The 15,181-nt window shown below is 43.8% G+C and overlaps 4 protein-coding genes across 5 annotated transcripts; 1 reads left to right on the forward strand and 3 right to left on the reverse strand.

The window, feature by feature from the left end:
* Positions 1-1,056: 1,056 nt before the first annotated feature.
* LOC141843649 (homeobox-leucine zipper protein HDG1-like) lies at positions 1,057-4,732 on the reverse strand. Of its 2 annotated transcripts, none has more exons than XM_074731703.1 (10): positions 4,667-4,732; positions 4,400-4,518; positions 4,075-4,295; positions 3,765-3,943; positions 3,557-3,674; positions 2,783-3,472; positions 2,605-2,706; positions 2,135-2,510; positions 1,689-2,056; positions 1,057-1,599 (listed from the first exon to the last, which is right to left on the reverse strand). In XM_074731703.1, the coding sequence occupies exons 3-10, from the start codon at positions 4,222-4,224 to the stop codon at positions 1,270-1,272; spliced, it is 2,313 nt and encodes a 770-aa protein (XP_074587804.1). In that variant the 5' UTR covers positions 4,225-4,295; positions 4,400-4,518; positions 4,667-4,732; the 3' UTR covers positions 1,057-1,269. The 2 variants fall into 2 exon arrangements, with proteins under 2 accessions (XP_074587804.1, XP_074587803.1); XM_074731702.1 differs by having other exon boundaries at positions 1,683-2,056.
* Positions 4,733-9,776: 5,044 nt separating this feature from the next.
* Positions 9,777-11,133, forward strand: LOC141843653 (E3 ubiquitin-protein ligase PUB23-like). The gene has a single exon (XM_074731710.1). The coding sequence runs from the start codon at positions 9,784-9,786 to the stop codon at positions 11,014-11,016; it is 1,233 nt and encodes a 410-aa protein (XP_074587811.1). The 5' UTR covers positions 9,777-9,783; the 3' UTR covers positions 11,017-11,133.
* Positions 11,134-11,494: 361 nt separating this feature from the next.
* LOC141843651 (pentatricopeptide repeat-containing protein At1g02060, chloroplastic) lies at positions 11,495-14,394 on the reverse strand. Its single transcript, XM_074731708.1, has 2 exons — positions 12,096-14,394; positions 11,495-11,817 (listed from the first exon to the last, which is right to left on the reverse strand). Exon 1 carries the CDS (start codon positions 14,392-14,394, stop codon positions 12,292-12,294), a length of 2,103 nt encoding a protein of 700 aa, XP_074587809.1. The 3' UTR covers positions 11,495-11,817; positions 12,096-12,291.
* A 112-nt stretch (positions 14,395-14,506) lies between these two features.
* On the reverse strand, positions 14,507-15,044 carry LOC141843658 (uncharacterized). Its single transcript, XM_074731714.1, has 2 exons — positions 14,894-15,044; positions 14,507-14,820 (listed from the first exon to the last, which is right to left on the reverse strand). The coding sequence occupies exons 1-2, from the start codon at positions 14,993-14,995 to the stop codon at positions 14,575-14,577; spliced, it is 348 nt and encodes a 115-aa protein (XP_074587815.1). The 5' UTR covers positions 14,996-15,044; the 3' UTR covers positions 14,507-14,574.
* Between the last annotated feature and the right edge of the window lie 137 nt (positions 15,045-15,181).

Genomic DNA, 15,181 nt, shown 5'->3' on the forward strand with positions numbered 1-15,181 from the left:
TGATGGATGAGATTAAGAGGGTTATGTGAAAGGTTACAAGCCTCCAGATCGGACGATTTAAATCTATCCTGCTCAAAGGTCACATCCACTCACTCAAAAGGTATTCAACCTTAAGGATCCATAGATGCTACTGGGTACCTAAGAACACTACTTTCTAGATGGATTTAAGTGAGCGCTACTTAAGAATTTTAGAAAAAGATGGAATCTCTTATCTTTACTAGAAAAATGATAGTCCCAGTAGCCACATCTTTGGGGTGGTCGGTCTGGTCCCACGGAAGTTTTCCCATCGACCACCAGGGTAAAATCGGGAAGCGCATACGGCGGTCAATCCAGATGCCCAGCATCCTTTGATTGCGTTCCACATTTGGAGAAAAATTTCTGCAAATATGCCGTAGCTGGGGATCGAACCGCGGGTCTTTAGATTACAACTCGGATGTCCTACCGTTGCACCATTGCCCCGGGATCTCTTTACTCTTTACTAAGGATCTGCAAGAGAGAGAGAGAGAGAGAGAGAGAGAGAGAGAGAGAGAGGATATTGATAAGAACATTACTTTCTCATGGATTTCAGTGAGCATTTTTTTATTTATCATGATGATTGATAAAAAATTTCATGGAGTAATCGATCTCTCAGAATTAATAGATTCCTAGAATTGGATACGCTAATCTACATAAATGAAACAAACAAATAACAAGATCTCCCAGGATCAATCGATTACGATCGGCGAGGTCGCAGCATTAGAATTATGAGCAGAGTTGCAGACGACGGCATTAATGCGCTCTGCTGGCACTGGCCTGCCTACGTTTAATGCAGTGCAGAGAGCCAGAGAGGTGAGACGTCGTCCATGCATGCATGCATGCATACATCAGGACAACCAACACACCATTAATTCATGTCGACCAATAAAAAAGACTTCGTCTTCGTCGTCGTCTTCGTCTTCGGATCTGAATCGAGATAGAAAGAAACGTACAGCAGTTACTCATTGCATCCGCTCGATCATTGCACATATGAGGCCATCACAAAGAACAACAAGATCAAACAAATGGCCTGTACTCCACCCACCTCGTGCAGGAATTGATTGGTGATCAGAAAGGAAACAATGCCATTACATTCAGGAGACCAAGTCAATCCCCGAACCACCACCATAGGCACACGTACGCGCGGTTCGTTCTTGACTCCATCTCTCCATTCATTGTAATTATTACTCTATTTAATTCGATGATCTCCATGATTGGTGCTGTTCGATCGATCGATCGATGGGTGCTTTATAATTAGTCACCGTAGTGGAACACTGCGGCTTTGATTTTTTGAACCGTGCAGGAGATGAGGTGGTTGACGGTCTCCACCGACTCCACCGTCAGCTTCGCCGTCGGCTGGTTGTTTACGAGGATTTGGAATCCGACGGTGAGGAGAGATCCCTCGCCGCCGTCCGGGAGGATGGCGAAGCCCGAAGGCAGCAGAGCTACGTAGGCCGAGTCGCCGCCGTTCATGACCAGGTGCATCGCCGGCACGTCCACCGGCGCGTATACCACCATCGCGCCCGACGCATCGGCGCACGTCTCTTGCAATATCAGCATGCTTGTTTGGTTCGAGCTCACCGCCTGCGATTTTTGATTTCTGATTGGTGGTTTCTTGTGAATTGATTAACCAGCTAGCTAGTGGAAATAAGTAACGGAATGCGTACGCTGGCACGGAGGAGGGAGACGGCGTCGCCGGCGCCCTGGCCTTTGGCGATGTGAGCCATCTCGTACATGGGGCCGCCGTTGGAGAGGACGTCCCACTTGCTTCGGAGGCCGGCCTCCCGGAGGAAGTCGAAGAGGCGCTTCGGCGAGATCAGGGGCAGGGGAACAGAGGTGGCGGTGCTGAGAACCACGCCGGCCGGCTCGCCCGGGTGGCCCACGCTCTTCCGCGTCATCACCTGCACGTCGGGCCCGATGCTGTGCGATTCCAGCTTGGTCCACTCGTGCGCCGACGACTCGCAAATGCCAGTGCAGAAGGCTTCGGTCATCCTCTGCGCCAGCTTCAGCATGCTCCGCCGCCCGCTCGCCGTTATCGCTCCTGTTAGTTCCGGCCAACATAATTAGTTACTTAATCGTTCTTAAAAATCAATCCTTTTTCTTTTTTCATGCACGTTACCAGACTCGTCCGAGTTGGAAGCGGACAAGAGGAAGGCGAGGCACTCGCACCGGCGCTGAAGGGTGGCTAGCCACCGACCGGCGCCGAAGGCCAGGCCGGAGCGGAGCAGCGGGCGGTAGAGAAGATGCACCTGAGACTCGTCGTACTCTGCGTGCTCCACCCATACGAGCTTGGAGCAACCATTGGGCATATCTTGAGCCACAAATCCAGAAGGCATCAATCTGCAGTTGGATCCAGATGATGCGTTTTCTCTGATAAAGTCGACGGAGACATCCACCACAACCCAAGCGCCCTCCGCCTGCTGCTTACAGAATCTGAGGAAGTTCACTTCCCGAATCGCAACCAACGGCGACAACACTTGTAGCTCAGCGCGCATCTAAATTTGCAATCAACAAATCGTTGCTCAGCTAGCTATTTGATGATTCATAGATTAGATTAACAATCAGAATGGTACTGAAATCTTGGCTCACGAGTTGCAAGGCGCCGTTTTTAGTTCCACCCACGCCGTTGCAGATGACTTCTACGGTTCTGTTCTTCGCGACGATGGAAGAGAACATATTTGCCCAACGATCCTACATCACAGACAATTAATTAATCAGCAATTATCAATTGGATAGTGTGATTTCTTAAAAAAAAATATTTACTTACAGAATCCATGAATGTTTCAACAAGAGCTAGGCTATTTATGATCACTGTTCCCGTCTGCCTCGAAGCCTCGGCAACGAATCCAGCCGGCGGCAAGCCGGCGATATGGCGGACGCTGCGGTGATACTGGTCGTAGTTCAAGGCCTCCGCGCTATTATCTGAACTCCGGATCCAAAGCGGTGCGTCCATGTGCGCCATGGCCATTAGCTCATCCATGGCCGCCAGTGCGAGCTCCAACAACATGCTCCTGTCGGATGAGGTCAGGGGTGCGATGGCAGCGCCGCCGTGCAACGGGTTGATGGTCGTAGGCATCGGAGGAAAAAGTTCGGGCGCTGCGGTTACCGGAGGGGAGACTAATCCTGCGGCGAAGCAGGCGTTGCTGCCCACGCCAAGCTCCGGGAGCAATCTCGGAAAGGGCGGCGGCGCGACGTCGATGTTGTCAGCCGCAAAATACGCCGTGGAGCGGCCGAGGAACTTGCCGGCGAGGGTGCACAGCCGGTCGAGCTCTTCTTTGAGCCTGGCGTTCTCGATGCGGAGGTTCTGCTCCTCGAGGGAGATCTCGCCGAGCATCGCCGCGCCGCCGCAGTTGCTGCAGACAGGATTCCTCGTCGCCTCCCCGATCGCCATGTTCTCCGCGCGCAGCTTGTCGTTCTCCTGCCTGAGGATCGCGTTCTCGTGCCGCTCAAATTGTGACTGCAATCAACACAATTAAGTACGAGATGAACAACAAATTCTTGATTGGAAATCAAAAAGAGAATTGCGATCAACTATGATCACCTTCATCTGAGTGCGCCGATTCTGGAACCAGAACTTGACTTGGCGGCTCTCCAAGCAAAGCCGCCTGCTCAGTTCAAGCCTTTGTTTCTCATCAGGGTGAGGACACTCCTTGAACAAACTAATTAAAGATGAAAAATAAATCTGTAATATTCTTCAATAATCAAGCAGGAAAAATATCGGTAGCTAGCTGTGCAGAAATTATATATACGCTTCGAGTTCTTGGATTTGTTGCGGAGTGTGGCGATGGTGTCTCTTCTTCTTTCGGAGATTCTGTTCTTGATCGACGTCGTCGCCGGAGACAGTTTCCAAGTTGTCGCTCCCTGATCTGCTATCGTTCTCATCGCCGGTTATTCGGCTTAAGTTCATGTGTGCTTCCGTGCCGGTTTGCTGCAGAAAAGGCGAATTAAACAAACAAATAAAAAAAGAGAGAGAGAATCCTACAAATTGATCATCGAATAATTAAATGGAACTACAAAAAAATCCTCTGAGAATCAACTTAATAAATTGTAATTGCTTACCAGTCCGAGGGAGAGAGCTGGGGAGGTGAAGGAATGCTTTTTTTGCGATCTGTGGGAAACGAGGCCCCGTGGAGGAGAGAGATCACCGCCGGCGTTCATGGAGGTGGCGCCGCCGTAGTCTGGTAAACCGTCCGATCTCCAAAAACTCATAGAATAGTAATTTGTATCCTCCTCCTTTTAGCAATTAAAACTCTCTTGATCTCCTCGCAAACACGATCCACCTTAACTCCGATCATGATCGCGCAGAACATCAAGAACTAAATTAACCAAAGCGAATAAAAAAGAGAGAGAAACAGATACACGGAATAATTAATACATCTCTTACGATCAAGGAAGGACGATCAAAAGTGGAGAGAGGATCACGGGAAGCAAAACCACCACTGGCAATTCCTCTCTCTTAATTATTTGCATTCATGGCGCAGCAGAAGCAGCTCCTTTAAAACCCTAATAACTCAAAAACACCCACACAAACTCGATCATTTCTAGCGTCGCAAAAACACATGAAAAAGAGGCAGAAGAAGAAGTATCGATCGGCGCTGCGACATTCGTCGATCGATCGAGTAGCGACCGATCGAAGCAAATAATTAAATACCCAAAAGCAAGCGAAGAAGCAGCTAGCAAGCTAGGCTAGCTGTGTGAGGAGAAGAAAACCCACGCCTGTGGTCTCTGCGCCTTCCCCACCTCCATAATTAAACGACTACGCCAACTACGAAAGATCAAAGACAAGCCGAACCTTTCATTCGGTTCGTAAAAGATTAAAACTCGATCTATACATCCCATAACGTCGCAATAGTCGAGGAGTCGACCTGGTACAGCCACGCTCTGAGCAAAAACAAAATGATCTTTGACTTCTCCTCGACAACAGCAGTGACGAAGCGGTCAAAATGCAATTCCTGACGCAACGCCGGGCTCGATCTTTCACCAGATCAACCAACAGATCATGACAGTGAAAACCAAAGGTCAAAATTTTGGGTGCCGGTAAAAGTTATATATATCTGTATATATAAAAGAGGAGAGGAAATTTAGAAGCTTGTTGGAGAACTCTACTATTAATTTAATCTGTAGTTTTATCCTGCTGCTGCACAAGCCAATTCCCCAGCTGTGGAGTACCTTTTAATTTCCCAAATTTAATAAGGTTACCTTTTCCCACAAATGCCAATCAGTATCCTCGCAAAGCATTCAGTGCAATTAAGAATTGGTTCTGAATAGATCAACAAAGCATTAATAAATTCGAGACAGTTACTACTGGCGACCATGCTTCATTAGAGAATTAAGATCAAGTTTTCTTTCTTTTGGTAAAGCAATTGTTGAGGAGTTAGAATGTCCTAAATAAGGATTGAATAGGAGACTCAGTTGAGCTGTCACCTAAAAGGTTGCCAACAGTTGTAAATAAATAAGGAGTTTATTTTGAAGAATTAAAAATAATCATTAATCAATAATCAAATATTTGACCTTTTGGAGGACATATGTACTCCAAGAGTACCTAATCTTCGTCACTAGATTTGCTGCCTCCATAACACTCTTTGTAATCTTAATTCCATATGTGAAATTCTACTTACAATATTATAATCACTCTTCAATAAAAAGTGGAATATATCATCCCAACGGTTTCATACAGTCGGTCTCATGACTATCTGTGAGAGAGATAAATAAGGAAGTTATAGTTGACCATTACGAGGAGGACATTGTCTCGACTTCGTCGAGATTTGATCCTTGTACACTTCAGTAAATCTATCCCATAGTAACCAACTCAACCATGTCTCGAGAGCAATGTTCGAATCACTCTTGCATTTTATAAAAAAAAATTGTCTCAAACGTATTTTAACACCGCATAGAATAGTATTATATATATATATATATTTTTTTTTCGGTGTAACAATTGATACTAAATTTGGTCGAGAAGATTTTGTCACTTCTTCTGGTCACCACACTTGTCATTTGCTTCTTTGTCAAGTTAACTCCACAAATAGAAGACTAACAAAGAACCCCTTTGCTCTTTCGTGCTTCCTACTCTCATCAATCAATAAATTATTCAGCTAATAGGACTTATATGTCTTGCTGTTCTTATCTTAATTAATTTCCAATACTTTTACCTCCTAATGATTGTTTTTGTCCAATTAATTGTTGATTAGCTCGAGCTTTAAGAGTTAGATTTGTTAAAAAGAACTAATTAACGGGATTTGTGTGACTGATTAGTTTAGTTTATTAAAAGAAGCAAGGGAACAGACGAAGTAATTAAAGTGTACGTGATTAGGTCAGCAGACACTCATCAATTGAGTTGCATATATATGTTCTCGGGATATAGTTGAGTTAGTTACGATGGAATAGAGTTATTGAAATTATTCGATCATGATTAACTTTTATTCACAGATGATGAAAATCCCAATTTCACCTTTGCTGAAGTATTAAACTTCGACTCGACATGTATCCAACGAAATTATTCAATCATGATCTAACCTCACAGATACACTTCAAGGTTACAATTGGTTAAGAATCAAACACCATTTCGATCTATTTATTTATTTGGCTACTATATATGATTTGAGATCAGTTAGCATAGAAAAACAAAATACCACAATATTAATTAAGAAGTTAGATAATAATTTAATCTCTATAATTGCAATGGAGCTTTCCAAATTAATTAACATGCGTTCCTTGTTCCTTGATTCAAAATAATTTGGCGAAATTAATATGAAAACGACACTGCATTATTGCAAGGAAACAAATGGAAGACGAAATTGCATCCAAGTCAAATGAACAAATCAATGCAACCATGTGCCCGAGGCATTCATTATTCCTCCTCATTCATCAAACCTTAATTTTCTTCAAGATAAAAAGTGCAAATAAATAAATAAATAAATATAATTGTGATAGACTTGAGGGGTGATTAATGAGTGATAATGAAGATCCACACCAAAAGACCAATAACCATAGAAAATATGAATTGATCGATTAATTTCTATTATTTATTTCGTCAACTTCATGGGCCATTAGAAGGCAGTGGCCTTCACATATGTTTCATGCATTTTCAAACACTTACATCTCACGCCACATGGTTTAGATTTCTTGTCTTGCAATAAATTCAAGATCAAGTGGATTGTTTTTTTGATAATATAAATATTTATTTTTTACTATTTAATTAATTTTAAAAATAATTGATTCACCAAATTAAATCAAAGATTCAAAAGTTCTTTATTGACCATCAAATTAAATCAAAATGCACAGATAGATTATAAATTTTTTAAAATTTTCAAATGTAACGTGTTGAGATTTAAATGGATTGTTTCTCTTTAGCGTCCTAGTTTCTTTATCATCGATTCATGTATCAATCATGAAGATTAGATGGATGACCTTCATAGTTAAGTTGGTTACTATGGGACAGATTTATTACAGTGTACAAAGATTGAATCTCGACAAAGCCAAGATAATCCGCCACTCCAGCGGCACACATGGTCGATTCCATGATCAAATGTGAAGAGGTAAATTGAAAAGTGATTGATCGCTATGAAGGAGGATAGTAACCAATCAATGGTACCTGAGGACAGCTGTCAAGCTTTTCTAAAAAAAAAGATAAATTAGCCTCATTGAATCGCTGTCAGTTGATCCCACCCGCCACCTCCGGAAAGACCGGCCATAGTAACCAAGTGTCAATGGTCCCCATTTGGAGGAAAATTTCTACAAATACGCCGTAGCTGGGGATCAAACTTTTCTGGATATAGCATGGGACTGAATAAATCAAGCAATTAATAAATATTAATCAACCAATTAATAAGATATTATTTATATTTATATATATATATATATAATAAATTTCCATGCCATGAAAAAAATAAAACAACTTGAGAAGAAAATAGTCCTATTTGACCTTTGTACACTGCTAGTCCGAGAAAATAGAGTAATTGTAAATTTTTAGTAATTAGCTAAGCTGTTAAAATAATTAAATTGGTAATAAATTATGTCAGTGAAATGGATCGAGTCCATCGATTCTCAATTTTAAGTGAAAATAAAACATATCTATCCATTTAAAATCTTCTTCCAATTGAATTAATGAATCTATCCAATTGGAAATGATGACGGAAAACAAGGAAGTTCTAACAAATAAATACCAATTGAAAATGATGTAGTCAAGGTAATGGATTGTAAATCCACTTGAGCGGGTTCAATTTCGCATGATTCATCCATTATATTTTTTTTTCAAATTAAAAAAAAATCTATTTTTAATATTCTTATTTACGATGACAAAGAATAAAACTATCATAATATTTTTTTTTCTTTTTTTTTACTTCTTCTTCCAACCGTAAGATAACTCCAAGAGATTATGGATTTTTTTTCTATCAATTTGGGTTCTCCTCACCGCTCGCATGAAGATGGTCTACAAGGTTCATAACTACTGAACGCTTACCTAACCAATATTTAGATCCGACTCTACTCAAACTTTTTTAGTTCACCTCAACATTATCGACTTGTTTGACTGTTACTAAGTAGTTATAAGATATCAAACGGACCTCCCCATATGGTAATTTTAATGTAACTAATTTACCTTCTTTTACTATCAGTTTCGCTACAACATATGTTATCCTAGCTAATTGTCCATCATTTTCAAATGTAATTTCTATGTTATGTATAGCCTTGCATAAGGGTACATCGATTGAAATGAATTCTTCTTTTTATCAATAAAAACTCCTTTCTAAACTATTTATGTTCTTCCAAAATATACAACTTTCTAAACGGTACAAATAAACCTCATATGGATATTAAATTAAATAAATAAGTTTGAGCACTATGTGTTCAGCTCATGATATTCATGAATAATTTGTAAAAACTCTTATTAATTTGTTAATAAATAAAGAAAATTTTAAAATAAATAAATAAATTTATATTATTAAATTTAATAATCAATAAAATAAATTTAAAATGCAAGAATTTTAAATAATCAAGTCAGCTTAATTCAAAACTCGATAATAACATCTTAAAGAATCAATGTAAAACCAAGCTTAATAAAATTTAAATTTATAATTAAAAAAATCAAGTTAAACTTATCGACTTCGATTCATTAATTAGCTTAATTTAATTATCTTATTAAATAAATTTAAATATTGTAAAATTTAATTCGGCCGACTCATTTACCGCGTTAAGAGAGAACCTTCCTCTCCGAGCAGTTAACTGGCGTGGCGGTCCACCACCGCCCGACCCTTGCCATTGGTGGATAAACACTCGCTGGATATGGTAGAAGACTAACAATAATTAATATATATAAACTTTCCTTTATTCAAACTTTTGACTAATTTTGCTTAAACTAACCAGACCAGAAGTTGAGAGAGGCTGGCATAAATAGTATTGTTTAATGCGTTCAAAGATGACCTTTTTATGGATATATTTCTACTCAATTCTAGCAGGTCAAGACAGGGATTTATATGCCTGCGTTGGGATTAATACTATATATATATATATATATATATACGATTCAAAGTCCAAACTAATACTTCTGACCAAAAAAGAATGAATTCCAAATTAAAGCAACTAACCTGCATCATGTATGTTAGAGCAAATAGATGGTTCAAGCTGTCGATCTCAATCCATCGATTTGACTTTTTACCAGCCGTCACGACTTTGTATCGTTGGCGAATCTCATTCTTTGACCAGCAACTCCATTTATATTTCACAAGGAGGCAGTTGTTGAAGGAAGGAAAGGAAGGAAGGAATTAGAGGATGAATGTGTTTGACCATGGCCGAAACGGAATTCCGCCATTCTTCTTGTGTCCAATCTCGCTCGAAATCATGGAGGATCCTGTCACCGTCGCCACCGGCGTTTCGTACGACCGCCGGAGCATCAGCCGTTGGCTGGCGGAGCACGACACTTGTCCCGTCACCAACCAGCGGCTTACCGATCTGACCCTCACCCCCAACGCCACCCTCCTCCGCCTCATTCGTTCCTGGTCCACCACCACGACGAACGCCGCCTTTGTCTCCTTCCCCGAGCTATCTGAGATTCTGCGAGACCTCCGTGACCAATCCGTTCGTTCCGACGTCAAATTGAGAGCTCTCAAGAAGATCAGGACTCTGCTTCTCCGCGGCGCCGATGGCGGATGTGTAGATACGTTGCTTAGCATGGAGGAAGCGGGCGCGACGTCTCTCGTGGCCTCGTTGCTGATCTCTAAGCCGTCGTCGCCTTTGGAAATCACTGACGATTTCAACGTCTTGATCGACGAGGCGGCCGTCACGCTGCACCTCCTCGAGCCGTCGTCGGAGACGCTCAAGGTGGTCTCCGAGCGCAACGACGGCGAACTCATTGCTTCCCTCGGTTCTCTCCTGAGACGAGGGTCGTACCAGGGCAGAGTCGGCGCTGCTCTACTCCTCAGTTCCATCTTCGAGGTCGTTGGCGAGGAGTTCAAATCTCGGCTGCCGTCCGACGTGATCGAGGCCGCGGTGGAGGTGCTGAAGGACCAGAACGCGAGCCACAGGACGACCATGGCGCTCCTCGCCGTCCTCCTGGAGGTTCTGCCGCGGGGCAACAATCGGTGGAAGGCGGTAGAGACAGGGGTGGTGGACGTGATGGTGGAGCTGCTGGTGGAGGAGGGCGCGGTGGACAAGAGGAAGTGTGAGGCAATGCTGGCCGTGCTGGAGGTTGTGTGCGGCATGGCGGAGGGGCGGGCGGAGCTGGTGGCGCACCCGGCGGGGCTGGCGGCGGTGGCGGCGCGGTTGATGGGGGTGTCGAGCGCGGTGACGGAGCGGGCGGTGAGGGTTCTGGGATTGGTGTGCAGGAATTGCGGCGGCGACGCCGTGGCGGAGGAGCTGATGCAGGTGGGAGGAGTGGAGAGGCTGTGCGCAATGGTGCAGGTGGAGGGCAACAGGAGGACCAGGGAGACAGCGAAGAAGATTCTCGCCATGCACATGAAGAAGTGGAGCAAGTCTCCTTGTTTCCCTTCCTATTGCTTGCCATGAAGCCATGAAATCTTTGAAATTCTGCAAATTCAGTTTTATTTTCAGATTTTAATTTCGATCGAGGTCTGGAACATCTAAAGAAGAAAGTTATATCTGTAGATAACTGGTGGTAGTAACAACTTGATGATTGCTTTTTAATCAATTTTATTATTTTGTGCATCTTCTGTTTTACAATGAAGACAAACAGAACTTGGCATCATCATAATTATGAGATAATTGATGTGAGTTTACCTTGGTGAAAACATATTATTCATGAGATCATCTCTCTCCTTGAATAGCTTCAACTTAGAAACAGCAGACAATCAAAACCTCAACTCATAATGGCTTTCTTGGATGTGAAACTATCAGTACAAGGAGATAGTGTGATCTTAGGAGGAAGAAGTGCCCTCACTGAGAATCACTTTTGAACTCTTTTTACTTCAAGAACAAACATAAATTTCTCACTCTGTTCTATCCTTAGTACAAGAATAATCGTTGAGAAATAGTCCCATTTTAAAAATAGATGTAAATAACTGACTACGCTATACACAGATGAATTATGAAAAAGAGAGAATCAAGTTACAACTCAAACAAATTCCTCTCTTTTTCCTCTCTTTATAAAAGATATTGGGCACTCCTAAATTTCGAGCAGTAGTTTGTAGATACCACATCACAGGTGAACTTGATCTGACCAGCAAGAATCACTAAAAGTTGACAATCAAATTGATTGGACAATGTGACTTAATATCAAAACTGATGGATGAGCTCGTCAGGGGAATCAACAAAGCTTCATGTGATTAGCTACAGGAGTTAGCATGTCACCTAAAGAGACAAAAAAGAAGTGAGAATGACAAAACAATCTAGAAGCAATTGCATGGTTTGACATGGGAGTTATAATTATCACCAAGAATTTTGCAGCTCTTTCCATGTAATTTGATGAAGATTCTTAGTATCAGCTATTAGATTTAGCAATAGCATAGTGGAATGAATGACTAGCAACACTACTTGGTTATACATTGAGATATTAAACACATGATTCAGTAATCAATAGTAAGAATGGAAAGTTTGACATGTTGAATAAATAAACAAATGGATGGTACCTTTCATTTTTTTTCTTCTCTTTTTTTTCCCCTTTACTGTATATCTGATATTTCATATTCCTAGCTCACTCCATGAAGCTTGAGAAAGTAACTACATCATCCTCGCAGAGCCTTCTTCAGAATTTTTAAAACTTTCTCCATCGGGCCTTTTACCAATTAATCAGCAGAACTAGATAAGGCCAAAGACAAAGCCATATCAATTTGCAACTTTGTTAACTGCACGGTTTATCTGCTTGGCAACAAACTTAGCTTCATTCATTTTTTCACCATTTTCAAGTGCAACTTTTAGAGCACATAAACAACTTGAATTAATACTTGCACATCCTGCTTCGTTTATTTCATAGAACAAGTCAAATGCCTCCATAGCTTTTCCTTTTGAACAAAGGTTGCTGACCACTGTACTGTAAACATCATTGCTGATTTTCTCAGATTTTTCCAAACTAAACAACAGCATTTCTCGAGCCTCCAAAAACTTCTGACTTTTGCACAAGGATACAACCAACTCCTCCATCTTCAGGCGATAACCTTTCTCATAAAGCAGTTTAACAATCTTGAAAGCTTTGTCATTCAAGTCACTCCTGAATAGATTTTCAACAACTTTCGTCGATAAAACTATATTTGGACGAACACCCCTCTCCAACATCACAATGACCAAATCACCAGATTCTTTAGTATACTTACTCTTTTTCACCATGCCCATGAGCACCAAATGGAATGCAGCCGTGCTTGGTCGGTGCTTGCTATTAAACATTTTTCTTAGAACCTCCCAAGCAAAATCTATGTTCTCCCTCTGCAAGAACCCGTTGATGAGAATCTGATAAATTTCAGCATCTGGCACAAGGTCTCTCTTAGACATGGACACTAGCATCTCATATCCCTCCTTGAATTTTTCCTCCTTGCAGTATCCCAAGATCACTGTCTTAAATGCTTCAAGATCGAATTTGGCCTTGTTATCCAACAACTGTTGAAGAACCATCCTTGCTTTCTCTGTCTTCCCACTGTGACACAAGTAGTTAAACATGGGGTTATAAGCGGCAACCAGAGGAACGCAACCTCCTCTGCGCCTCAATACCTGCTTCTTCAACAGCTCATCGATTAGCTCTTCTGCTCGACCAAACTCCCCAGTTTCACACAATCCCCTAATCAAGGTACTATACGTTGCCGAATCGAGGTCCACCTGCATCTCTGTCATTCTTTCAAATACCTTCAGAGCGTCACCGAAGCAGCCCATGTTACAATGCGCAGCTATCAAGCTGTTAAACGTGCAAGTATCTGGCTCAAAACCCAAATCTTCGTCGCCATTGTTTCCTCGATCCAGTAATACCTTGACCAAATCCATCCTTTGTGATCTACAAAGTCCTTGGATAAGAGTGTTGTATGTGATGTTATTGGGCTTAAGGCCGACAGATATCATATCGTCGAAGAGATTCACGGCGTCAGCCGCCTGGAGCTTGCTGCAGTAGCCGCGGATCAGGGTGGTGTAGGAGACGACATTCGGCGCAGTATCGGGGGTGTTTTTCCGCATTCCATTCAAGAGATTGTGAGCAATCCGAACCTCGCCGGCACGGCAAAGGCCATCGAGAAGGGTATTGTAGGTGACGACGTCAGGGGCGCAGCCATGGCGTGACATCTCTTTAAAGACGTGGAAAGCCTCGTGGACCATGGAATTGAGGCAGAAGCCTCGGATGAGGGTGTTAAAGGTGCACACGTCAGGCCGGACGGCCCTGGCGAGCATTTCCTCGAAGAGGTCGGAGGCGGCGCGGGTACGTCCCCGGCGGAAAAAGGCGGCGAGGAGGGAGTTGTAGGAGAAGACGGAGGGAGAGGGGATCAGACGGAAGAGCCGGACGGCGTAGCGGAGATGGCCAGCGGAGGCAAGGCGGCGGAGGAGGGCGTTGAACGAGTGATCGGGGATGGAGGACGGGGGAAGGGAGAGGAGGAGGTCGAGGGCGGGGTGAATAGAGCGAGAGCGGAGGAGGAGGTAGATGGCCTTGCCGGTGACAGCGGGTTCGAGAGGGACAAAGTTGAGTGACCAGAGGAGGAGGTGCCCTGCTACGTTGGGGCGGCGGAGGAGGTACAAGGAATGCAAGAGGTCGGAGGGGGAGAGGGCGTGGGCGTGCGAACGGACAAGGGCGGTGAGAGACGCGTAGAGCGACGGGGGCCAAGAATCGGTTGCTTCAGCGTTGACCAAGCCGGCGATGGCGTGAGCCAGTTCCGAATACTCGAGACCTCCGGCGGAGGAACAGAGACGGGAGGCGGAGGGGAGAAGGGTGCGGCGGCAGGTGCTCCGGAGGCGAAGCATGACATGGCGATTCCGGCGAGGCGGCGACTCAAGGGCTAGCCTAAAAGAGGGGAATCCGGGCCTGTTTGGGCCGGGCCTTTGGGCTAAAATTAACAGTAGAAAAGCCCATAAATGTAATTTTATTCAAGAAGATTTCAGTTCAAGCAACATCGTTCGATAAAATCAGCTCTGGTTCGGTTGCTACTCGTTTGTGACCTTCACCTCCTTGCTCTTCTCGGCGACGTCTTCGGCGGCGGCGACTGGTGGTTCCTCTTTGACGACCGCGGCCTCATCCGTCTGCTCGGCTTTGTGCTCTTCTGTCTTGCTCTCGCTCTTCTCGATATCGGGCTCTTCGCTCGCCTCAGCCTTGGGCTCTTCTTTCTCCTCCTCGCTCGCCTCCACCTTGGCCTCTTCTTCCTCGACCACCATGCTCTCTACCACCGGAGCCTATCGCGCGCACGCAAAATTTGTATATATCATTTTTGCAACTAAACTGTAAATTTTGTCTGGTAGGCCATACCTCAGTGGAGTTGAGCGGTGCAGGATCGACACTGACGGCGGCAGCGTCAGCCTCCGGAGCCTCGCCTCTGAGGTCCTTGGGTCTGCTCGCACAACCACCCATAGCTGAATGAGGCAGAGGAGGCTGTGGAGCTCGGAATCGATTTATTTTATTGGAGTCGAGGCGAGGAGAAAAGGCGAGGTGAGATGAGGTGAGTTGAGATGAGTCCGGTGATGCATGTTATATAGGAAGAGACGGAGGAGGGCGGATGGTCGGAGTTGATGGCTATTTTGACGGAGGGAATAAACG

This window comes from Curcuma longa, chromosome 12 (assembly GCF_044706935.1).
Source record: "Curcuma longa cultivar G26 ecotype Majalengka, Jawa Barat chromosome 12, ITB_CL_G26_1.1, whole genome shotgun sequence".
Classification (NCBI taxonomy): domain Eukaryota; kingdom Viridiplantae; phylum Streptophyta; class Magnoliopsida; order Zingiberales; family Zingiberaceae; genus Curcuma; species Curcuma longa.

Coding starts and splice junctions, on each gene's coding strand:
- LOC141843649 (XM_074731702.1), bottom strand. CDS start 4,224: ATGAGTTTTTGGAGATCGGACGGTTTACCAGACTACGGCGGCGCCACC. Junction 3,944..4,074: donor CAGCTCTCTCCCTCGGACTG/GTAAGCAATTAC, acceptor CCTTTTCTGCAG/CAAACCGGCACGGAAGCACA. Junction 1,600..1,682: donor TCTCCCTCCTCCGTGCCAGC/GTACGCATTCCG, acceptor CAAAAATCGCAG/GCGGTGAGCTCGAACCAAAC.
- LOC141843653 (XM_074731710.1), top strand. CDS start 9,784: ATGAATGTGTTTGACCATGGCCGAAACGGAATTCCGCCATTCTTCTTG.
- LOC141843651 (XM_074731708.1), bottom strand. CDS start 14,394: ATGCTTCGCCTCCGGAGCACCTGCCGCCGCACCCTTCTCCCCTCCGCC.
- LOC141843658 (XM_074731714.1), bottom strand. CDS start 14,995: ATGGGTGGTTGTGCGAGCAGACCCAAGGACCTCAGAGGCGAGGCTCCG. Junction 14,821..14,893: donor CACCGCTCAACTCCACTGAG/GTATGGCCTACC, acceptor TGCGCGCGATAG/GCTCCGGTGGTAGAGAGCAT.